This window comes from Astatotilapia calliptera, chromosome 8 (genome assembly GCF_900246225.1).
Source record: "Astatotilapia calliptera chromosome 8, fAstCal1.2, whole genome shotgun sequence".
Lineage (NCBI taxonomy): Eukaryota > Metazoa > Chordata > Actinopteri > Cichliformes > Cichlidae > Astatotilapia > Astatotilapia calliptera.
In genome coordinates, this window is record NC_039309.1 from 378,202 (window position 1) to 403,943 (window position 25,742).

The 25,742-nt window shown below is 43.8% G+C and overlaps 1 protein-coding gene across 1 annotated transcript; it reads right to left on the reverse strand.

Moving 5' to 3' along the window:
* Nucleotides 1-54: 54 nt before the first annotated feature.
* On the reverse strand, nucleotides 55-24,130 carry LOC113028341 (uncharacterized). Its single transcript, XM_026178538.1, has 19 exons — nucleotides 24,016-24,130; nucleotides 19,668-19,847; nucleotides 19,391-19,580; nucleotides 18,439-18,630; nucleotides 18,055-18,282; nucleotides 15,048-15,189; nucleotides 14,848-14,974; nucleotides 14,624-14,762; nucleotides 14,250-14,297; nucleotides 13,610-13,806; nucleotides 7,364-7,543; nucleotides 6,247-6,436; nucleotides 4,428-4,619; nucleotides 4,008-4,232; nucleotides 3,734-3,875; nucleotides 1,235-1,358; nucleotides 747-888; nucleotides 533-580; nucleotides 55-438 (listed from the first exon to the last, which is right to left on the reverse strand). Exons 1-19 carry the CDS (start codon nucleotides 24,018-24,020, stop codon nucleotides 190-192), a joined length of 2,940 nt encoding a protein of 979 aa, XP_026034323.1. The 5' UTR covers nucleotides 24,021-24,130; the 3' UTR covers nucleotides 55-189.
* Nucleotides 24,131-25,742: the final 1,612 nt, after the last annotated feature.

The window sequence follows — 25,742 nt, forward strand, 5'->3', positions numbered from 1 at the left end:
GACTTGCAGATACAGACGGACAAACAGGTGGTGGCTAACCAACCGGACATAGTGGTGGTAGACAAACAGAAGGAGTCGGCCGTAGTGATCGATGTAGCGGTTCCCAGGTGTGATGTGACGTAGCCGAGCATTTCTGAGCTGTGGTTCTGGAACCTCGTTCAAACGGTGGCCTTCCTGGTACAAACTTTTTCACACGACCTCTGGAAGCTTCTCCTCCGGGCGGTCTTTCTCTTCCCTGTGTGCGGTCAGATCCAGGCGCAGCTCGCACAAGGCTGACAGATACTCGTCGTTGTTGGCGTCTAATTCCAGAGCGCGCTCATAATTTCTCACAGCCCTGCTCCGATTGCCCTCAGCTCTGGCCACTGCTCCCAGGATGCCATAGGACGCGGCGTCGCTGCGATTCTTTTTGAGGCGTCCCTCAGCTATCGTCGTCAGTTTCTGCAAAAGAATACCTGAAGGTTACTTCCTGTTTACTAAGATGAGGTTGAGTTTGCATTAGTTTTGCATAAAGCAGAGTGAGAAGCTGGCCAACCTTCACACAGTGCTTCCAATGTGATGTGTTGATGCATAACTCCAGAGCCTGTTGGATGCAGCACAGGACACGTTAGCAGACGGTTAACTGTCCACAGCTCGACTTTCCAAATGTCCGTCTGCCTCAGAGGCCCGTTCGCTAATACTGGTTGCACCTGGCGTATGCACCTGGCATGCACACCTGCAGTCTGAATGCAGTTTTGGACGATCCATACCTTTTTGTAATAGGTGAGTCCGAGGTCTTTCTGAGGGGTGTGATAGTAGCAGAACTCTGCATAATACCGGTAGATGTACTGACGGATGCCTGGAGGTTCATCCTCTAATGTCTGCAGCACATCATCAAACATCTGCTGAGCTCTGAAGCAACAAACACAAAGCTTAGACACAAAAAGAATCAATGCATCAAATGTTTTTGGAATCAACAGTCCATCTGATGACAGTCTGTAGAAACATCAATACAGTCGAGTAAAACTGTCCAATCTGACATAATGTTGGTGTGACCACAGGGGTCAAAGTTTCCTTCACACATGTGTTTCCAGCTTTGGTAATATGATTCAACACTGTTTTATTCCATAAGTGATCACGTTGGTCAGGTTTAGTCCAACCGTTCTTCTACCTGTGTCATTACTACCAGCTTTTTTAAATAAACATAAAACCAACACTGAGAATATTTCATTGGAAACAAACTGACAGGTAAACATACCTCCTTCTTTCAAAGTTCTGTGCGTACTGCAGAGCCAGCAGAGCTTTTGCAGCATTGAAACCCTTCTTGAGCCTCACTGATTCCTCCAGATGCTGAATACAAAGACGTGTCCAATGCTGCACCTCTATTGGATAAAAGCAGGTGTTACTGACTGAAATATTAAACACGCCCTTGTGTCCAGTCTTTGAGTGATGACGTATGAACACTGCTCCGGTCCAAACTCCTCTGTGTTTAAGGCTGTTGTGTTTTTAAAAAGTTTTAATGTTTTGTATCTTGTTCTATTTAATCCGAACAAGCCCCTAAAATCAGTCAGTGATCGCTGTTGGCCTCTCTCTGTTTTTATTACCGCTGTTCATTTTAAACCCTTACGATGTAACTCCAGCCCAGCAGCAGTATATGAATGACTAACCTCGTATTATGGATGGATTATCTCAGTTGTTCTCCTGACTGAAGTTTGGTCCGTTTACAGCATCCTGCCATGCGACTGCATTTGTCTCTAACCATCGGGAACCCTCACGTTAACTTTTATCGAGTGGAAAAAAGTTGGCGTTCATCCTCCAGCTTCACTGTTTATGCTAACATAGCTGTGTCGCTAGCGATCACGTAGCACATCATTATATACCAGCTATTATACCATGTTGGAAGTGATAGCAGAGCTGTACGTTTGAATTTGTCAGAAATCTCTCAGTCAGAACATGCTATATCATGTTTAGGTGGAAACTAGTGTGGGAAATATATTAGGTGGTAGTGCTTTAATTAGTGACATATTAATCCAGAAGCTAATGAACATACACAGCATAGAGCCTTAGAAGTGTTTCGCTTGTAACTGCCCTGCACAGCGACGGTTATAACAGGATGTACTCAGGATGTGGTATATACGATCATGGACCCCCTAACGAGAACAACAGGAAGCAGCTGAGGTGAAAGGCAATTGAGACACCTTTCTAAGTGTTATAGAAGATTACCAAAAAAGGAGTTGCATTTAACTGTTACTAACCATAATAGACTGTGTGCACGTTAGCATATGTTACTTCCGGTGCGGAAACTCCTGTGGGGAGCTTTGTTTCTGGTGTCCTATTCGCGCCTGGTTTACGGTCCAAAACAAGCAAATGAATGAATCAAGCGGCGATTTACATTTCTATAGATGTCTCGGGCATTTACCCAATATATCTGTAAATGATGTTCATCGACTTGTCGATATTTTCCCCCCGCGCCTCAGAGCAAAAGAGAAAAGGGATTCAAATGTTATATTTCTCAGCTGTCCCTCGTTTATCGCGGGTGTTATGTTCTAAAAATAACCAGCGAGAGGTGAAATCAAGGAGCCGATTTTATTTTTGACGGTGCAAAACGTTTGGTGGACATCGTGGACATACAGCACTGCACTTCAGAGTCACACTGCCAGCATCGATGCAGCGATTCTGTGCTGTACAGGAGAGACGGAGGAGATCGTCTGCAGCGATCAGGACGCAGGACACAATGTGACGTAAAAAAAAAAAAAAAAAGCAGCAAACTTGCACTAAAAAATCTGCGAAACAGCGAGGTGAAAGGTGAACCGTGTTATAGCGAGGGACCGCTGTAATTTTTAAGCTAAGTCACAACATACCCTTCGTACATACTAATGTATAGAAACCCTTACAATCATTCATTTTTGTGTGGCTTTTTTCACGGTTTGTTAACATGCTGTGTAGGTGTGTACTTGACGAGCTGATCTCGACATAACGGGAAACATCTGGTTTGACTGTTGTTCACCTGTAGTCTGAATGCTGAACATTGGCCTGTTTAAATCATAAGACCAGTCACGATACAGAGATGCTTCTGAGTGTGGACGATGTGTCTTCTGCTGCAGTGATGCAGTTCTGCTTGTGCTGAGTGATGTAAACAACTGATCGATTGAAACACTTTAAACGTCAAAGTTGATCGTTAGACTTTTTTATGACACAACAGCGGTGAGTGTTCCCACCTTCTGCTCTTTGTAACTTAACGCCATCTTTCCGTTTTCGAGGTTTGAACATGGTTTTGGAGGATATCTTCGCAGCAGCGATTGACTGGACCTGCTCTGAGTCTTGGTTGTTTGTTCTCAGCACAACATCAGAGAATTCGGGACACTAGCGAGCTAACTTCCTGCTAACTTCTAACTCCGTTAAACTTCATAAATCCTGTTTCTCATGGATGCCTGGATGTTAAACTTAATTGTTACACCTGGTAAAGCAGCAGCACATTTTATTAAAGATGAAAGAATTTAGACCGTTCGTAACTTAGTGAAGCCGCAGTGTCCTGAAGCATAGTTTGGGCCCAGAAACAGCTAATGATGTCAGACTTAAAGACTGGATTAAACCTGAAAATGTATTCACATGTTGATTGCTTTATTTGAGACCTGCTGTGGTGTGCAGAGGCACAATAATAAAGATCGTATCTCTGTCCAAATACTTACCCGACTGGAAGAACTTTATACCAGGTCCTACCTGCTGATGAGAGTATAAACAGAGTACAGTGCAGTACCTGACTCTGGTCGGACTCTTTTCCCAAGCAGCTTATTCTTCTTCTTCTCATAACACAGAGCAAGCTGGTGATGAATGAAAGATGACTGGCTTTTCTTCTCCAGCATACTCTTCAGCAGATCGATAGACTCATCCACCTGATCCTAGAACAGGGACGAGTCACGGTAACGTTGGAGAGACGAGACGTTAGAAGCATAAAACCAATATTTTATCTCGAGTCCCTTGATTCGCCATCAAGACCAGTATGTTTTTCCTATAAGCTACAGATGTTTTACCTGGTTGCGGAGATATTTTGCTACGTAGCGGGTGACTTGAGTGTTGTCCTGTCCGACTTCCAGGGCCTTCTTCACCAAACCTTTAGCCTCTGTGTGTTTGTTCGTGTCGTGGACCAGCTTCAGAGCCAGCATGGACATCAAAACGCCATCATCCGGATTTATTTCCAGGGCTCGACGAAGCTGTTCAGTGGCTGGTGATTCCTCGGGATACCAATCATTAACATTCTGCAGATAAGAGCTCCATAAGTTTGCTGGATGTAATTTATTTAATGGGTGTTACCTCTCAAAGAATCAACAACAACACGACTGCAAAGTTAATGACTACAATGGTTAATACAGGAGAATCGTATGGACTGTCTGCTTCAGCAGGATAACTGCTTATATGCTAAACCGAAAGGCTGATTGGCTGATAGATTGTACCTGTTCTGTGCGATAGAGGACGATAGCATAGCCATTGTTCCACTCCCAGTCATCAGGCTGCAGCTTCAAAGCTTTGCAGAAGCAGTCTTCAGCTTTGGTATAGTAAGAACTGGAGAACTTAAGAAAGGTCCAGCCCTTCTCCCCGTACACTTCTGGATGGAGGTCAGTGGAAGGATCAGGCGGATGGTTCACCTGCAGAGTCACAGTATATTTAAAAGAAATAGATTTGATTGCAGCTAATTCTTTGACAGTGTCTGAACATTTATCAACTTTTCAGCCGAGAAGCCACAAATGCACAAACTAGTCTAGTTTGTCTCATTCGTTATATGCAGTTTATGTTTCAAAAGTTATAGTTGTCACAGAAATATCCTGAAGTGTTTGGTTGCTAAACTGAAAAGATGGTCTGATATCCATACACATGGTCCAGAAAGGAATCGTGCAACACTTCTGAACTTGTTTGTTTTGTTTGGCAGTGTGCGCTATAACAGGGTCTTCGTGTAAGTGAGTGATCGCAGGTTTGGATCCTGTAGAAACACCTCAGGTAACCTGCACACTCTGTGGTCCAGTAACAGGTCTAACATGGAGCTGTCACATTTCTCTTTATATTAAACTAACATGGAGGTTTAGGTGTTGTCAGTCTTGGCTGATTTCCAGTGTTTATGCAAAGCCAGGGCCCTTTCACAATATGTGTTCTCGTGGAGTTGTGAAACCTCATCAGTGGCTGTACTGTTCCAGTTCAAACATCAAAGTCAAGTACGCTCAAAGCGCCTCGATGTATTCCCGCTCCGCCCATTCCCTCGAGCAGGCAACGTTGTGACTTGTGTGGGCCTGGCTCAGCCAAATATCCCAGAATGCATTTTGTCCAAAACTTAGCGGCAGCATCGGAGAAGAGCAGCGAGTAACGTTTGAAATATGACTGTTTCTGTGACACAGAATAAACAGTCGATTTGTAAACATGCTGCATTTATCAACACATCACCTTTTTGCTTGATGGAGCACCAACTGTCAGGTGACCGGAGGCTGAGGCTTACTAGAGCCAGTGAGAACGCCTGACTCCCAGCACATTGTTTTCATTTTGATGATTTCTAAATCTTTGTGTTTATTTCAGCTTTTTTGTTGTCTTTTGTTTTCTTCTTTGTTTTTGCTTCTGAGTAAATCGGTTTGACCGAGATTAAAGTTAAAGCCCAGAAAAGTTAATTCTGTTCATCTGGACGTTTTCAGTGGGAGAAATGTTTCATCATCATCAGGTGACTTCTTCAGCCTCAGCTGACAGCAAGCTTCAACCTTATAAACAGGACATAATGACTGAAACCGTTGACGAACTTTGGGCTGCGAGGTCAGTTTATGATCATTAATATGCAAAATGTCATGTAAAAAATGAAATTAACATTAAAAATATTTTCATTCAGTTTCTGGAGCAGAAACATCTGGAGCAGCTGTTCATGGATACCCTGACGCTCCAGAAATGATGAAATGATGTTTTGAACATGTGTTCAGTGATCGTCCACTCCACAGCTGACTATGATAAGTTTTGAACCAAAATCAAATCCTTCGAACGTGTTTTCGTTCAGTGGCAGCGCAAGCTGCGCGTACAATGTTTGTAAGAGAGATGAAGTTTGTGTTTCGGTGACAGTCTTTATGAACATATCAGTGTCTGGATATTATAACAGCCATGAAGGCTACAGGCAGGGGTTCTTTAGATGTAAAGGTTTTTATTATAGTCAGCGCCTCTAGATCCATAACAGCGTTTATGGGTGGGTGTTAAAAACGTGTTTAGAAACAGGTTAAACCAGTCGTGTTTCTGAGGGTGTATACATGCCAGTATATCCTCGACTCTCTGACAGTAAGTCTGGGACTGTACGTAGTCTTCGGTGTGGTATTTCAGCCAAGCCAGGTCTCCGTACGTCACAATGAGCCGCAGCTCGCTCTCCTGTCCGTAACACTCCCTCGTCTTCTCCTCTGACTCAGTGAGTAGCGACAGCGCCTCCTCTGGTTTACCCTGAAGATACCTGAGGATGGACAACAAACAGGAATAACTCGCAGTGCTCCAGCGTCTTCAGGGTTTTGACACGTCTTTGTACCTGTAAAGCCATGAAACTTTGCGGCGCAGAGACATTATATTATTAAGAGTAATTGCTCGCCTGACTTCACCCACACATGAACTTCCCACTCGTGATCCAAGGGGTTTAATACGATGTCAGCCCACCAGCTTCAGCGTTTCTGGGAAGGACTTCCACCGGCTTGTGAGTGTTTATGGGAATTTTTGATCATTCTTTCAGAAGCACCTTTGTGAGGTCACACTGTGCTGTTGTCCTAGCAACCACCAAACCCAGACTCCTCCATCGGAGAAGCGTGATTGGTCGCTCCAGACAACACGTCTCTAGAGCTCAGCGTGCTTCACGCATCGATGCTTGGTGATGTAAGGCTTGCATGCAGCTGTTCGCCATGGAAACATATTTCCTAAAGCTCTGTACGCAATGTTGACGTTTGGAGGTGTGCAGCGATTGACTCTGCACTATGATCCTCACTGACCCCGCTTCACTTCCTCCCAATCTCCTCCACCTTGTTCTAATTCCACTAACAGTCGGATAAAGAGGAACGTTTATGACTGGACAGGTGACATCCTATCACGGTTAAAAGCTGGAAATTCACTGAGCTCCTGGGAGCGACCTAGGTGCTGATTTTCTACACCTGTGGACATGAAAGTGAATCGAACATCTGAATTCAGTGATTGGATGGGTGAGTGAATATTTTTGGCAATAATGTGCATGTAAAAAGCCAGCTTCACAGAAGCAACGCCTGCTTGCACTGTTGAATCTTGTTGTTTTCCATCTTTGTTGCTATTTTGTACCCAATTATGATGATTTTATCTTTGAATGTCCCACAAACAAAGGCTTTTAGCTGAGGGTTCCTGTTCAATGTTCTGCACTGCTTACCTCACATAAGACAGGAACCTGTAGGAGTGGGCCAGGGCGCCCCGCTGCCCCAGTTGCAGGTCTATATCATGCTGCAGCTGCTTGCTAAGGTCGTCCAACTCCAAGTCTTCCTTCTTCAGATCCCAGGTGAAACGACTCTGCAGCTTCTGCAGCCTGCGGTGTAGATCGTTACCTGGATCACTGCGTAAGACAAAACACATTCTCAACATAGTAGCAAGTGTTCACAAACATGAACAATTTAATAGTTTCTTAGGAGTATTTATGGTTTTATTTTGTGACACTAAGAAAACTGACGGAAAACAAGTGTGCAGCACATGGAAGCAACATGATGAGATTGTGTTAATCTCACTGTTAGTTTTTGAACCTCTTCAGCATGTTTGAAAAACAGAACATGCTGATCAGTCCAAACTCAAAGATCCTTGTGTCCTAATTGTTCCGTTATTTGAGGTTATGGATGTTATTTGACTGGAGGCATAACTCACAGACACGAGACGCGCCATTACTCCAATGAGTGTCCTTTATTATGAGTGCCCCCCACAACAACCCAGCAGAAACGTTCCTACCGCTTAGCATTTACCTGATGCTACATCCCCCCTACTAAACAGGATGTGATGCTGGGATATAACCAAGACAACAGATTAGACCCGCACACTTTAAAGTATACTACTGCCTTATGCTTTATCTGGTAACAGCTTGTTTACTGAACTCGTCTGGTTTCAACCCAGACTTCTCAGAATGTCCAAAAATAAACTCTCAAAGTATACAACTCTGAACACTAAGCATAAGTGCACATTTCTGAACTATTCGGTGCAGTTACAAACAACATGTTTAAACAGTGCAACCATTTGCTTTATTTCTCATTGTCTCTATGAGGGATGGGGTCGACTACCCAGCCCTCTGCCTGAGTGTGGGGATTATTCTGCCCCATTGCTCACTCACTTCCTAGCCCTATGAGCAAACATAGTCTTTTAGATATGCTGGAGGCCTCCTAGACCTGGGTGGGATCTTTCTCCCAGCTTCAGGAGTCTGCTGGCTGGCCTCCTGTGAGATAGTGTCTGGAACCGACACACTCTGTGCAGCTGGAACAGAGTTCTCAGGTGAAGCCTCTGGTGGATCGACAGAAATCTCCAGTGCCCCAGGTGTCCGTGTAAGATGGTAACGGTTTCTTCTCAGCGTGCCCTTTGCTGTCTCGATGATGTAGGACCTCGGTGAGCCTGCCATGGACACGACTGTCCCTCTAGTATCCGTGTCTGAGACCCACACTTTGTCTCCAGGATTGCGCTGTAGCATGTCATGTGCTCTGTGTCTGCGGTTGTAGTTTTGTCTTTGTTTTTGTCTGTACGTTTGTAGCTTTGAGCTTGTCTGTGTCCGTACCTCTTGGATTTAGCTGTGATGGGATGACAGGAATAGTTGTCCTTATCCTCCTACCCATGAGAAGCTCAGTCGGGCTGTAGCCAATGGAGTGGCCCGGTATGCCATAAGGGCGAGATAGGGATCACCAGACTTTTTAAGAAGACTTTTGATGGTCCTGACTGCCCTCTCGGCCTCGGACAACACCCCCAGGGCTTGCTCTGTATGATCCAAGTGCTGAAACGTGCGTATCAGCTGACTCATCTTCGTATGGCTTGGGAGCAGTGCTTCTCCAGCGGCACGCCGATTTAGGGTGGAAACCAGTAGCATACACTTCAAGAGCTCTCAGCGCAACAGAGCAGCGATATGCTCACATTGAGAAAGAGGCCCTCACTTCAACTTGGGCCTGTGAGAGGTTTGCAGAGTTCCTAATTGGGAAAACATTCCACATTGAAACAGACCACAAACCTCTGGGGTTTTAGCCATGTGACATCCAGTCCCCACTTCCCTCAGGATGGGTGTTCATACTGGAGTGCAAAATTAAAACCAATGGAAGATGGACAAGAAAAGTTCAAAGCCATCAGGTGCTCAGTTTAGAAAAAAGAGAAAAGAAGAGGAGGAGAAACAAAAGATGCAGGTAAGCAGATGTGCGATTGGATGATGGCAGCTCATCCTGAAACAATCAGAATACTTTATTAATCCCTAACGAAATTATGTGTTACAGTTGCTCCAAGAAGAAATGGTAAAAATAGCAACAGTAACAGACTAAACTGCAAACATTATGTTACAGGTTTTAATATTAATCAGTCATTGTCAGTTGTTGATTTGTCCTGTTCTCATTGTATGATGAATTATGATGGCTGTTTGCATACTGTGCACTCTCTCTCTCCATGTGTGTGTTTCTCCGGTGAGACTCAGTGTGGTTCCGACAAGTTTTATGTTAATGTACAATCCTTAATGTGTGTGTGTGTCAAGGTCAAGGTCAAGGTCAGATTTATTTATATAGCACATTTCCAACAGCCGATGCTGCACAAAGTGCTTAACAATAACAATAAAATTAAAAACTACAGTGTAATACAATAATAACAATAGAAACAATAGAATAGAAGAATTGAAACAATACTAACTAATTCAGATAAATCCAAAATGCTTGGGTCATAATGTGTTAAAAGCCAGAGCGTAAAAGTGTGTCTTTAGTAAAGATTTAAATTGCTCAAGAGTTTGAGCAGATCTAATATTAAAGGGGAGACTATTCCAAAGTCTGGGACCTGCCACAGAGAAGGATCTATCACCACGAGATTTGAGGTTAGTCCGTGGAATGGACAACAATAGTTTTGAACTAGATCTCGTGGGTTTTCCTGGAGCATAGGCAGAGAGGAGCTCTGACAAGTAGGGGGGGGGCTCGGGCGTTGAGTGACTTAAAAACAAAAAGTAAGAGTTTAAATTGGATCCTGTAGGGGACAGGGAGCCAGTGTAAAGAGGCTAAAATTGGGGTTATATGCTCTCTCCGTTTGGTACCGGTTAGCAGGCGAGCAGCAGCATTTTGAACCATCTGAAGGCGATGGATGGTGGCATGATCTAGGCCATAATACAATGAATTGCAGTAGTCCAATCTGCAAGTAAGAAAAAGGTGGATGATACGCTCGAAGACGTCAGCCGGAAGGTATGGCTTTATCCTGGCTAGCTGTCTTAGCTGAAAAAAACAGAACTGAACTACTGCACTCACCTGCTTATTCAATTTAAAAGAACCATCAATGTAAACTCCGAGGTTTTTTACATGTGTTTTACAATACGAGGAGAGGGTACCCAACGTGCTGTCGATATGATTGAAATTGCCAAAAATGACAACCTCAGTTTTGTTTTCGTTTAGCTGTAAAAAATTTAATGATAACCACTGTTTAACGTCGTCAAGGCAGCGTAATAAGAGCTGCGGTTGATCTGATCCTGATTTTAAAGGTAGATAAATCTGTAGATCATCCGCAAAGCAATGAAATGAAATGCTGTACCGCGAGAAGATGGAGCCCAATGGCAGCAAATAGAGTGCGAAGAGGGCGGGACCCAAAATAGAGCCTTGAGGTACACCGTATTTAAGAGGGGCTATTTTGGAGTTGTGGGGGCCCATATTGACATAAAAGAACCTTTCTGTCAAGTAGGAGCGAAACCACTGAAGGGCAGATCCTTTTAGGCCAGCATGCGATTCTAGCCGTGATAACAGGATGTCGTGGTCAACCGTGTCAAAAGCTGCTGACAAGTCCAACAGTAAAAATCATGTGTGTGTGTGTGTGTGTGTGTGTGTGTGTGTGTGTGTGTGTGTGTGTGTGTGTGTATGGGGGGGGGGGAGTATTAACGTCTGTCTCTGTTCTTCCTGCGGGAGTGTGGAGACGAGAGGGCAGCGAGCACGGACACTAGTGTTAGGAAAATACGTTTTCTAGCGCTTATTTGCTGTGCATTTTGTTTTATGCATTTAATAACAGACCAGTATATTAAAGGCCACCTTTCAGTTATAAAGGTCATTAGATTGTTTAGCAAGACTGAAAACTGTGCAGAACAGGAAGCTTTGTGCAGAGTTGCAGAGACCATCGCCCACGTTTGTCCTGCTAAAAGAGAACAACAGGAAATGACCTTTGGGTTGTAAAAACTAGACACGAGTGTAGTTGTGCAGATGTTTTTGCAGCTACGTAGCGGACATGTTGAATTAAAATTGATAAAGTGACGGTTTGGTAGGGGAGGAGGGAGCAGACTATATTATACACATCTGGCCTGTAATGCTTCAGATCTGCAGATGCTTAGCACCGTGCACATCTCCCTTCTGGAAGGTAATGATTGAATAAAATGATTATAAATACTCTGGCCACTCTCACTCTGCGTCTTCTCTGTCCGGCCTGAAGAATAAAAGAACCTGGGACAATACTGGGAAGCAGAGTTTTGGAGCACAGACACTGGGAGAAAACACTGCACAGGAGTCAGACAGCGCACGGGGATTTATTGTTGCGGTTTAACTTTATTTACACTGTAAATAAAGACACTGCTTCATTGCAAGAGTCCTGCATTTGGGTCCTCATTCCCCACATCAATCATCACATATTAATTAATAACCTGGAACGGTACGGGGTCAGGCGGGTTGTAATGCACTGGGTGACAAATTAGTGACAGGAAACAGAAGCTGGGTGAATATTTCTCCTCATGCTTGGATTTTGCATGTGGTGTTCCACAAGGCTCTGTACTGGGTATTAAATGATTTACTGTTTATATAAATTATATTTGTAAGGTATCTGATATATTAAAATTAGTATTATTTGCAGACGACACAAATATTTTTTGTTTTGGGGGGAATCTAAAGGAGCTGCTGGACACGAGTAACAAACAAACAAATCTAAGTAAAACTAAAATCGCCTTATTTGGGAAACACACAAGTGCAGATTCATGTAGATGGTGTGGAAACTGAAAGAGTTCTTGAACAAAAGTTTCTTGGTGTGATAATAGATGATAAATTAAGTCTCATATAAATAATTTAAAGAACAGCATTTCAAGCAGTATTTAAATTTTGAGTAAAGTAAAAACCACTCTGGGCCACAGATCACTCCACAGTCTCTACTGTTCACCGATCGCACCGTATTTGCATTGCTGTGCAGAGGTTTGGGGCAACAAATGTTCGCTATCATCAATCTTTATATTACAAAAAAGGGCCATGAGGATAATCCATAACACCAGTTACAGAGATCATACAAATCCACTGTTCTTAAAATCAAAAACACTAAAATTCACAGATCTGGTTCATTTTTTCACGGCACAAATTATGTATAAAGCAATAAACAACCTACTTCCTGACAATATTCTAAAACTGTTTTCTAAATTGAGAGAGACGGAGGTTTCAGAAGCTCCTGTATCAAATGTGACACAAAGGGAATCACAGGGGTAAGTTCCATTTCTGTGAGTTTGCACTTGGGTCCTTTTCCTGCCTGCAGTCACAAGACACACTGATGGTTTGGAGGAAGTAATTACTGGTGCATGTGGTTAGTATTGAGCTGTAGTGTTATGTCTTGGCTGAGCAGTACAACGACAGACAGCAAATAAAACTGGTTCCTGAGTTTTTTAAATCTCAAAAAAAGTGTTTTGAGGATTCTGACAGTTGGAACATCAAAACGTCCTGATGATTTACGAGCCGAGCAAGCTGCAGCAAGAAGCGGTCATATCTGGGCATGCCTACCACACCCACACTGATGTTCCAGCCTGGGAACTTCTCACTGACACCTCTGCTTGTCGTTTAAATGCATTTTTCTGCATTTAAATCATTTGTGAATAATACAGTTCCACACATTTGTGTGCATGCAAACCCTCATATCTATGTATTATTATTTCCTGAGTCTGAGGAGTTTTCTCTCTGTGTTGGATATCGTGAGTGAATCTTGAAATAAAGACAAAAACACTCACCTCATTTTAGTTATTAAGGCTCAGACACGTTGGCACAAAGCGTACTGGATGTGCAGCAGTTTGCAGCAATATGAAAGAAATAATGGTGCGTTCAGGATCACCTCTGACAGGACAATGGCAGGATAATTCATCATAGTGAAGCAAACAGCAACACAGCAGGTTTTTCTTTCAGCTGTGAGGTCACCAAAGAAATTCAACATTTAACCCATCAAGGTCCTGAGGCCTGCAGACACTTCCTGTCTATGACTGAGGTCTGGGTTGTGCTTTGAAGATCGTTTTTTTCCTACAACACCTGAATGCACCACAGTCTGCTTAGCTTTCGTTTCTCTTCATCATCACACAAACATAAATGTGAGAAAGCTGCTTTCAAAGACACAGAGACATGAGGGAAAAATCAGCATTTAATGAGCCAGGAGCAGCCACGGCGGTCCTGAGCCTGCAGCTCTAACTCAGCATCAGCGCTTTCACTGCAGCTCCAGGCGCAGCTCGCACACAGCACACAGGTACTCTTCATTGTCCTCATCACAGTTCAGAGCTTCCTCATAAAACTCAGCAGCCTTCTTCCTGTCGCCCTCAGCTCTGGCCACCAGACCCAGCAGAGCGAGCGCCTGACCATCACGCCGCGTCTTTGTCAGACGTCTGTCAGCGATCTGCTTCAGTCTCTGCAAGAAAAAACATGGAGGAACAAAGAAAGATGGATTTCTGTGTATTTAAAGTAAGTGACTACTACATTCAGTGTCTCTCTGTGACCTGCACCCTGTAACCTGCACCCTGTGACCTGGACTCTGTGACCTCCATGTTGGGAAACAGCAGGGCTCCACCTTCTTCTCGTTCTTCTGCTTCTTCTTCTCAGCTGAAAAATATTAGAAGTTTCCACAAAGCCAGTTTTCTTCTGCTGTGGCTGAGTTTCTCCTTCTCTTCCAGGTAACTGGTGGAAGATGTTTGCAATACCCAGCAGCCCTCCAGCAGAAACCATGTGAACTGTGGTGATGTTTCACACTGGCTTTTCGACCTCAGTCTTCAGTCACACCAGGCTCTCACCAGATCTGACCTGGCCTAAACCCTCTGATCCCCCAACACCAGACGACTCGTGACCTGTGCTCACCTTAGCGCACTGTCTCCACTCATACTTGCAGGGTGGTAACAGCAGAGCCTGAAGAGGAAATAAGAAGACACCGAGATAAATCAAACCGACTTCATTTTTCTTGTAAACAAAGGGGCCCTCGCAAGAAACGTTTGGGAACCACTGTATTAGGTGGACCTCCAGCTGCTCGTGGGTATTAAAGCACACAGCATAACGAAGTGTGAAGCCATGACCTGAGAGTCTATGACAGCTCCTTTCAGCTGTGGTGGAAATGTAAAATAAATCTGACATTAACAGGCTGATGCTACAGTTCAGTGGAGTGTTGGAACAGTGCTCCGGCCTCCAGTAAGCCAGCTGCACATCACCAAGAGTCTGGGAAACTACACCCAACTCACCTGAGTGTAGTGGGCGATGGCTTCAGCCTCGGTTTTTTTGTTAAAGAAGAAAAAGTCACCGTAGCGCTGATGGACAGTCTGAAAAAGGCTTTTCTCCGACTCTGCTAGCTTCAAGCACTGCTGGAAAATCTCCTCAGCCCTGAGGAACCAGAAACGATGATGATGATGAATTTAGAGCCAAAAACAAAAGAGCGACTGCACTGCAGCTTTGCACAGACCAGTACCTGCTCAAATCCCTTTGCTCTGCATACAGCTGTGCCAGATCAGTCAATGCCAGGACAAAGGACGGCCTTATCTCCACAGCAACTTTAAGGTGATGGATACAACGACGCCTCCAGTACCGCACCGCTCCTGTGGGGCAAGAAATCAGGGTTAGATTTGAGCTGCGTTTATTGAACTGGACTGGAGACATGCTGTTTGTTACTCTGGTCGCTGTTGGGCCGGCGGCTCTGCTCTGCAATTTTCTTCATCTTGTAGCACAGAGCCAGCTGGTGGTGGATGAAAGGGGATTGATCGGCCCGCTTCAGTGCTCGCTCCAACATATCAATAGACTCATCCAGTCGATTCTGAAACACAGTGAAGGAGGTGAAACTCACAGGATCACCGCAGCATCTAAAGGCAACCACAGCCTTTGAGACCTGGCTCAGAGGAGAAGATTCAGTGAATTAAACAGACACAGGATAACCTCCCAGTCAAATAAGAATATGGTAAAATGAAACTTTAGAGGGGCGTGGCTTACTCGGCTTAAGTTGTTTTTTCAGAAGCCCGGGATCTTTTCAAGTGTAATTTTTTTCAGTTAGATGCCTGACTGACAACTGTATAAAACAATAACTACACACAATCAACAACAATATAAAATTATGCACAAAAGAAATTACGAATGTAAAAAAACCCGTGGTTTTATTTACCGTATATATGTTTATATATAAATATATACGGTGGCTCCTAGAGACAAAACACGTAACTCCAAACTCCAAAACACATTCCTAGCATGAACTGAACTTCCAAACAGAGCCTAGATCACTTAAATTACACAATTGAAAGCATGTGTGTATTGTTTGTGTATTTATACACAGGCACTCATATATATTCAAATAATTAAATAAAAAGTTCATTTACCTGTTACTACCACACACCAGATCTGGTTGTTGGTACTTGCTGGCTTGTGTAGCCACAAGATAACAAAAGCTCAACACTGCCCCCTAGCATCCTGGAGCACTTCTGTTGCGTTTGTACGTGTTTTGGAGTTTGTACGTGTTTTGGAGTTTGTACGTGTTTTGTCTCTAGGGGCCACCGTAAATATAAATATACTTTTATTTATTCACTCCACATAAAATGTAATAAATAATATGTACATTTCAACTTTTAACTATTTAAATTTTCAGCTTTTTCCTTTTAAACAAATTTAAAGTGAAACAACACAAACACTGCAAACCACAACACAATTAAATATAAATTAAAATATGAAAACAGAAAGAACATGCACATTCTCTGTCATATGGGCCTGCATGAATAAACCTTCTGAAACCTTTATCATCTGCAACTGAAAATAGTTGTGGATGATTACTATACCTTTCTAATGTGACGTTGTTGTCCCTGCTCTCTCTCTCCCTCCCGCTCTGTTCCTGTGCTACTGAGTGTAACTATCGCCCCTCCCCCCTCTGCTCAGCGCAAAACACAAGGAGTGAGAGAGAGGGTGAGAGAAAGAAAAAACGGCTCGCGTCGTTCACGTCAAAGACCCGGCTCTAAGAGCCGTTTCGTTCGCGACCGACCCATCACTAGAGACCAGAGGAGAGCTTAAGTTTGAGCAGGTACCAAAGCAAATCATTCGTACTGTACAAATAATATAAATATGACGAAAGATATCAGACTTGACCCATATTACGTTACTTGCTGTTCGAGTGAATCAACAAATGGTGAAATGAAAAGCCGAACAACAACAACGCTGCTTCTTTACAGAGTCTCAGCTCACATGTGTTTATTTCATATTTTCAGTTGTTTCCCTCCACAGCTAAACAAACTCTCTAAACCGGTTTCAGTCATGCACTGATGAACAAGAATGGACATGAGGAGCTTCTTTCAAAGAAAAAACTCAGGTAAATGTTATTTTATATATTATGCTTTGGATGTTGTTCAGTATATTTCTATGCAAAACAAGAGGAACTTCAACACACAGCAATATAGTCACAGTTGAAACCAGATATTTACACTTTAGGGAGAAAACATAAAAACATTATTTTACTGTACAACATCAATTTAGAGTAAACTTGTTTTGTTTTGTATAAATAAATGTTGAAATATATTTTGAATGAGTTAAATGTCAGAATAAAGAGAGACAGAGCTTCTATTTTTATCACTTTGATCAAATTTAGGAGTACATATACACTAAGTTTGTTAATTAATAAGAAACTGCAGACGATTCCATCCTGAGCTGAAGAAGCTTCTGATAGGTTAGTAGAGTCCATGTGAGTAAATTGGTGGCACAGCTGTGGATGCATATAAGGCAAAACACAGAGCCTTCTTCTTTGAAATGGGAACATCAGGAGATGTCAACAAAACACCAGGAACAGAACTGTGGAGCTCCATAAGTGTGGCTCAGTTTGAATACAATTTGGTGCCATTTACAATTAAGAAATACAGACAGTTTCTCTCTTTACTCTTAAAGTTAAGAAATTTAGGAACAGAGAGAGAGAGAGGGAACAAGAGCAGGTGAGTCACACCTGTTAGTCACATGGTTGTTTGCCAAAACTCATCGGAACATGTATCCAGTACCGAGTGTAACTTTTTAGATACCATTTGTTATTTTTCAAATTCTATATTTATTAAGTTTTGCAGCTTGTTTGCACAACGAGGCTGAATAATTATATAAACGTTTCTGAATCTAAACAGTGGACTTTGGTAGAATTAAAAACAAGTGTAGTGCAGGTCTGTGATGATTTTTAGTGCTACTATCATCTAGTTCTGATTCTGTTTTGGTTAAGTCCTCAGTAGTCCTGATTTTGAACTGTTGTAGTCCTGTTTTAATTCCGGATCAGTTCTGGGTCTGGCTGAATCGGGGTTTAGTCCTCGTGTCTTGATACAGCCCTGGTTTGTTTTCCCTGCACATGTGATATATATATTTTCCTATATGAAGTCATTCTTTTTTGAACCAAACTGAAAACACAGCCTAATAAATCTTTCAGTCATTTCTAAACCCCCCCTCGCACATGCATACCACCCTTTAGGGCTAAGCCCCGGGTGTATAAAATGCCTGGCTCCGCCTCTGCCCTGGAACAGAAGGACCTCGACTTTCTTTGTAATTTCTCTGTATGAAACAGTTATGATGATCTGTCTCTGGCTGCTTTTTATAGCAACACAATACTTTCAACTGAGCCCAAGACCGACCCTGCATGGTGGATGTCTTTGACAGATGAGTCTCCACTCAGACCTACCTGATTACGAAAGTGTTTTCCTATATAGCGGTTGACATGAGGATTATCAGGATCAGTTTTCAGTGCTTTATTCAACAGTTCCTCAGCTTCTTGGTATTCCTTATAGGCCCCCAGCTTCACAGCCAGCATGGACTGCAGGACTGCATCATCAGGGTTGATCTCCAGGGCCAAGCGAAGCTGTGTGATGGCCGGGGACTCTTCACCTTTCTTTAAGTTTTCCAAAGTCCTCTGCAGATAAGAAACCCATTAATGTACCCTGTTGAAATGTTCTTCTTTTAAACTGTCATTACTGAGTCTTCTGAAACGTACGCTGACACTAAACTGACGGATTCCTTTTCTGCTATTTACCATTCATTGAGTCTTCATACTTCCTATGAAACTGACCTGTTCTGTGCGAAAGAGGGCGATGGCGTAGCCGGCGTTCCACTCACTGTCGTGAGTCTGTACCTCAAGTGCTTTACAGAAACAGTCGATGGCTTTGGAAAGAGAAGACCTCGAAAACTTAAGATAGGTCCAGGCTTGTTCTCCGTACACCTCTGGAAGGAGCCTTGTTGAGGAACCAGTGGGATGGTTTGACTGTAATATAGAAGAACGTGTCAGAGATTCAGCAGCGTGTGCTCATAATGTTTGGGCTGGATGGTATACATACAGTTCAGTGACCCTTTATCTCATTGTGAAAACTGCTCAAAGAAGTCCTGCCGTTAATTAATGCTTCGATCTTAAATATGATCAACTATCTCTAATAATCAGCTATGTACCACAGGCCTTCAAGCTGGCTGTAGTTAAACCTTTACTCAAAAAGCATCTCTAGACCCAGCAGTCTTAGCTAATTATAGGCCAATCTCCAACCTTCCTTTCATATCAAACATCCTTGAAAGAGTAGTTGTCAAACAGCTAACAGATCATCTGCAGAGGTTTATTTGAAGAGTTTCAGTCAGGTTTCAGAGCTCATCACAGCACAGAAACAGCTTTAGTGAAGGTTACAAATGATCTTCTTATGGCCTCTGACAGTGGACTCATCATGGGAATCCCTGGCAGCCTATTGCAGCATAACTAAGGGAGGATTCAGGGTCACCTGGTCCAGCCCTAACTATAAACAAGCCAGTTAAGGTAGTTCAGGCATCTGAGCAGGAAACCCTTTGAAGGCCTCCTGATGTAGCATCAGTTCTATTAGAAGGAGGTCCCAGGAAGGATTATATCTGGAAAGACCTCAGTGTCCCCCCACATGAGTTAGAGGAGGTTGTCTTAGATTGCTGCCCCTACGACCCAAACGAAATAAGCAGCAGAAATGGAGGATGGCTGGCTAGCTGGCTGGATGGACGGGTGCTGTACATACCAGGATGTCCTCAACTCTCTGGCAGTAGCTCTGTGACTGTGCGTAGTCTCCGGTGTGGTATTTCAGCCAGGCCATGTCTCCATATGTCACAATGAGCCGCCTCTCACTCTCATCACCATAACTCTCCCTGATGGTCTCCTCTGATTGGTTTAGAAGTGACAGCGCTTCCTCTCGTTGGTCCTGAAGATACCTGAGGACCAACAGGTCATCACAACTGATGTTAAGTAAGTTGTCAGATCTCGTGTCATCAGACTGCTCACCGCTGAGGAAACTGTACCTGACATAAGCCAAATAGCTGTAAGACCGAGTCACTGCCCCGCGCTGCCCGAGCTGAAGTTTTATGTGCTCCTGCAGTCGGGTGCTCAGGTTTTCCAGGTCCACGTCCTCCTTCTTCAGATCCCAGGTGAAGTGACACTGCAGCTGCTGCAGCCTGCTGAGCAGAGCGCTGCTACCTTCACTTTAAGAGAGTCACAAAGACAAAGCCTCTCAGCTCTGTGTTCATGTTCACACATGGTCTAAAAATGAGTCATTACAGAGCACAGACGTCCTGGAGACGCAACGTAGAGCCCGGACCCTCCCATGGTGTCCAAACAGCATGTCAGTTTATCGCAGCTGAAACAACCATCCTAACAACAGCACTTTTTATTTCAACACCTCTCCTGTTTAATACACGTTCAGAAAAACAGAGAGTCACAAACGTACATTAACTATTTTCCCCAGTCCCCAGTTCTCCATCTCCATAATGTCCTCTTCCATTGCTACCACTGCTGCTTTCTTGGTGTTTCTGTCTTAAGCCAGTTTTTGGTGATGGCCTTCTTTGCTGCCAAAAGGAGAATCTGAGCCAGGTATCGATCCTTTACATCTACAGTGCCTGCCAAGTATCCAAGATACAAAACAAGGCAGGTTCTGGGAATTATGTAACCTGATATGTCACAGACAGAAAATGTGTGTGTGGTTCATCCCATCCATCCCATCCATCCCATCCATCCCATCCACACAGCCTCCAACATTGTTGTTGTGTATTGGTTTGTTTATTTTTAATCTTAGGTGTAATAAAGTAGCAAATTTGATTTTTCCAGATGAATTCTCTCCACTTTAATGACTGAGCTGTGTTCTTATGTTCTTTCCATGTTTCATACCACACCTCAGTGATTTCTTCACTCAGCTCTCTTTCCCATTTTACTTTAACATATACAGTTGATTCCTGTCTCGATTCCATCAAACATTCTTGGAATAACACTTTTATATGCCAGTATAATTATTTTTATAATAGGATGGATTTTGTCTTCCTTTATTTTTATGTTTTTATTAAAGTAATCGCTCACCTGTAAGTATCTGTAAAAATCCTTGTTTTTTAAGTTTTAATTCTTCAAAACTTTTAATTTCTCCTTTTTTGATTAATAAACAAATTGCTGTGATTCCCTTTTCATTCCAATTTTTAAAACCAAGATCCAATTTTCCTGGTCTAAATTCTTCATCGAAGGCTATCCATTTTAGCAAACCAAGCTCTTTGCCAATTCTCAACTCCTTTACTGTGTCATACCATACATTTAATGTAAAGGATACTATCGGGTTCCTATCTTGGTCTTTAGTTACGTATTCAGGGATCTTTTTTATACCCATGTTTGTTTGGATTGGGACATTGAGTGTGGAGAGCTCCACATCCTTCCAGCGAGCCCCGTCATCATCACTACACCAATATGTTATCTGGCGTATCTGTGCAGCACGAAAATATTCTTTTAAATTAGGAAGCGACATTCCTCCTTTCTCCTTAGTAAGCTGTAAAGTGGTGTATCGTACCCTTGGCCGCTTGCCTTCCCAGACAAATCTAGATATATACTTATCCCATTCTGAGAATTGGGTTTGAGGTATGCTTACCGGAAGAGAGAGGAATAAATATAGCAATCGTGGTAAGATATTCATCTTTATCACATTTATCCTGTCACTAAATCCTAACGGATATGTATTCCATCTTTCCATATCCTGCCTTATCCTGTTATTTATATGTCCATAGTTACTTTGATATAGTTTGTCATAGTCTTTGGTTATATTTATACCTAAATATTTAAGGGTTTTTGCCTCCCACTTTATTTCCCATTCCTTAAGATTTTGAGTTGGTGTACAATTAAACAGAACTTGAGTTTTAAGTATATTTACTTTGTAGCCAGAAAGCGTACCAAATTTTCTTAACATTTCTGTAAGCTGCATAAAAGAGTTTGTGGGGTTTTTGAGGGCTATCAACACGTCATCAGCAAACAGACTAATTACATGCTCTTGTCTATTGATTTCTATTCCTGTTATTAGGGCGTCTTGTCTAATCATTTGTGCCAATGGCTGAATATACAAGGCAAATAAGGTTGGACTTAAACAGCAACCCTGTCTAGTTCCTCTCTAGCTGGAATGTCTTTGTCAATGAGCCGTTAACGTTTATTCTTGCAGTCGGTTTGTCATAGAGAGGGGCGATCGTGGCTCAAGAGTTGGGCGTTCGCCTTGTAATCGGAAGGTTGCCGGTTCGAGCCCCGGCTTGGACAGTCTCGGTCGTTGTGTCCTTGGGCAAGACACTTCACCCGTTGCCTACTGGTGGTGGTCAGAGGGCCCGGTGGCACCAGTGTCCGGCAGCCTCGCCTCTGTCAGTGCGCCCCAGGGTGGCTGTGGCTACAATGTAGCTGCCATCACCAGTGTGTGAATGTGTGTGTGAATGGGTGGATGACTGGATATGTAAGGCGCTTTGGGGTCCTTAGGGACTAGAAAAGCGCTATATAAATACAGGCCATTTACCATTTAGAGAGATTTGATACATTGGATTGATTTTGTAGTGAACCCGAGCTTTGCCATGGTTAGGTACAGGAAGTCCCAGCTGACTCGATCGAAGGCTTTTTCTGTGTCTAAACTCATCAACGCAGCCAGCATCTTGTCTTTATGTATTTGGTGTATGATGTGTCCTTCTGATATTATCTTGTGCCTGTCTGTTTTTAACTAAACCTGTCCCTCGGTGCTCTCTCTCTCCCGGCTGTTTATCCCTTTTTCCACGTTGTATCCTCTCGCTTGCAGGTCGTTAGCAGCCTCCTCTGCTTCGCCACACGTTTTCACTCCATTTGGCCAGTGGACTCGCATCTTGCTGAGAGGAGTCTGGAAGCGGATGCCTTCTTTCTTTAATATCTTTTTGATATTCACGTACGCTTTACGTTCTTGCACCATTCTCGCCGAATAGTCGTGGTCAAAATAAACCCTGCTTCCGTCCAGAGTGACTATTTTCTTTTCCCATGCCTGTTTAAGTTCCATCTCTTTGGTTGTGAATTGTTGGAAATTGACAACGACTGACCTCGGGGGGGAGACCTGCTGCCGGTTTTGGGGTTAACGCTCGGTGTGCGCGTTGAATCTGGAGGTTGATGTTAATATTAAGCTCCTCCCTGAGCCAGACTTCCAGAAACTGGGCCAGCGATTCTGCCTTAGATTCGGCTCCCTCTTGTACCCCATAGATCCGCAGATTGTTACGTCTGGATCGCAGGGCCAAGTCATCCAATTTGGTCACCATCGATTTGTTCTGTCATTAGTTCTGTCAGGGTTTGATTGGCCCTCCCACTACAGCTGGGAGGGGCCCAAGATGACGTTGTAAAATAATACTTCAAAATGAAAGCCGCACATGTGATATGACACTGAAGCTAGGTGTACATTACACATCAGACACACTGAGTTACATGTATGTGTTTAAATCTGTTACCTTGTGTCTGAGTAGCACCTTCAGACCAACACTCAGGTGAGTCTGCAGGCCGCTGCGTCACCTGTATGATGAGCACAGCGGCTTTGATCGCATTACTGTCCAAAGATGAGCGCGTGGAGGAGGACGTCACCACCACCCTCTGGAAGTACAGCTTCACTGTTAAAAACTGTTAATGTGACCATACTATCGGTGTTACTACCTTCTTCTTTCGCGGTCTCTGGAGCACATCATCTTCCTCCATCTTCTATCCCATCATCCTCCTCTGCATGTCCTCCTTCACTACGCCACCTCTGACTCTGAGCTGTCCCTTTGACGGCCTCGTGCCATTATATCTGAACATCTTCACCGTCTCCACCCATCACAGCAGGTCTCGCCTCCACCCTGCCTGCAGCCTCTTCCTCTCCTCTCTGTGGCCTCACGTTCTGCTCCTGGCAGCTTTGACGCATTTTACTAGAGTAATACTTCAGGTTTGAGTACTGTGAATGTTGTCGCTACACATTTACTGAGAAACAGTTGGTGACACCGACTGACAGAGACAACGATCACAGACATGTTCACAACCGACTTGCGGCCTATTTGAAACAGAGACGGAGAAAAGCAAACAAAAGCAACGTCGTAGGTGCGGCGGGCCGGACGGTGACTTCGCATCGCCGCGGTTCACGCATTCTCGGTCATCCAGGTGAGGAAACAAGACTGAAGAAGTCACCTGGATGACGAAACGTTTCGCCCAGGTGAACAGAATCCCCTGCGTGGGCTTTACTCTGCTCTCTGCAGATTTCACAGTAATCTGATTACACCCTGGATCCAGATCGACTGGGTTAAAGGTTAAAGGGAGGCCCTGAGCTGACTTCACTTTCCAATAAGTGATCGATTATCAGACTGATCGGAAGTCTCAAACACTCACCTCATGTTGCCCTCTTCCTCCTCAGAGGGAGCAAAGTGATGATGAGGATGAGGGAGAGCGTGAGCACCGAGTGACCGGTCCGTGCGCTCCGTCACAGAACGGAAACTTAACGTGAGGCCTTCACGGTCCTCTCTGAATGCATGTACAGCAGAGAGCTCAGCCGGGTGACACAGACTCACACTTGTTCGTGTTACACAGTCATTTCCACGGGTGACACTCCCAGCGTGTCCCCTCTGACTCCATGCTCAGCCACTCTAACGTAGCTTATTTCAGGTGAACTGCAGCGCCAAGCGTCCTAAATGATGTGATGACGTGTGAAGGTGGCTCACAGGTAAGCTGCACAGCCTTGTTCACATGGACAGGTTTACATAAAGTTACGTGAAGCACAGGTGGAACATCTGGAAAGGAGTCACGTGCTCTGTAATCACAGACCTCTGCCTGCAGGTCCATGAACACAAACAGGTGGCTGCAAGGGACAGAACTGTGTTTGGGACACTTCTGCTGCGTCCACACTAATCTGTGTCTCTGCACATGTCTGCAAAACTAGTTAAATCTCAGTTCATACGGAGGAACAAATGTCATCATATAAGGAAGGATCACGTGGTTAAAAACTACTGTGGTTGACACATAAAGTTCATTTTTTTAAAAAGAGGCACGTGGACATGATGTGAAACGTGACTTCAGAGGGGTCCTTGAAGGCAGCACGATGAGACGCCAAGTTTCGTTTCTGTGAACCAGCTGAGAGCCTCGAGCTCACTGATCAGCTGGTAATCTGTAACTGACTGATCTGGGATCAGTCAGTGGATTAGCCACTGACTGTGCTTAGAGTTAGAAATGTTTTTGTTTGTGTTTTAGTTGTTTAAAGTAAGAACTTCTTTGCTCAGTGTAACCATCTGTGTTTTGCAGTGTAAACTTGATGAATCAGAATCAGAATCAGAATCAGAATACTTTATTGATCCCTGGGGGAAATTATTTTTTGTTACAGTGCTCCATTTTAAACCAACATTAAGACAAGACAGACAATACGCTAACTAAGAATAGTACAATATATACTGTAGCAGCAAACAGTGTGTTAAGTGGATGCGTTGTACAGGGAGATGGCCACAGGCAGGAATGATTTCCTGTGTCGTTCAGTGGTGCTTTTCGGGGTTAGGGTTATTTATAGTATAGTATTTATAGTATTTATAGTCCTCCACAATGTCAACACTGACCCCCTGGATTGAAACAGGGGTGAAGTGAAGAGGAGCACTTTATGAATATGCCAGTAAACATTATTCCTGTCTAACGAGGTCGTAATGAGTCTTTCAGAAAGGCTTCGTGCTTTTCTCTGCACACGCAACTGTGTCTGCAGCTTTCCTCGTATTTACCTGCTGCTCGCTGCTCAGGTGTACCTTACCTGTCTGTGGCGTCTGCACACCATTTAATGAAACAGACGTTTAAATAAAGTTAATGAATGATTCCATCACAGATTCACTCATTTACTGCAGCAGAGGAACGTGAAGCACAGCTGGAACATCTGGAACAGACCCAGCTGAACAGCAGCTGTGGTTCAGAGCTCCACGTCCACACCTGAAACTCTCACGCTGCAGTGAGGCTGAAGCACCAGCAGGTGTCACCGTAGGGCTGAGTGTGAAGCTGTGACTCTTCAGCACATCTCTAACAGCGAGTCAGTGAGCATGCTCAGACCAGCACTTCCCACCATCACCGCTTCTGACACGAAGAGAAAC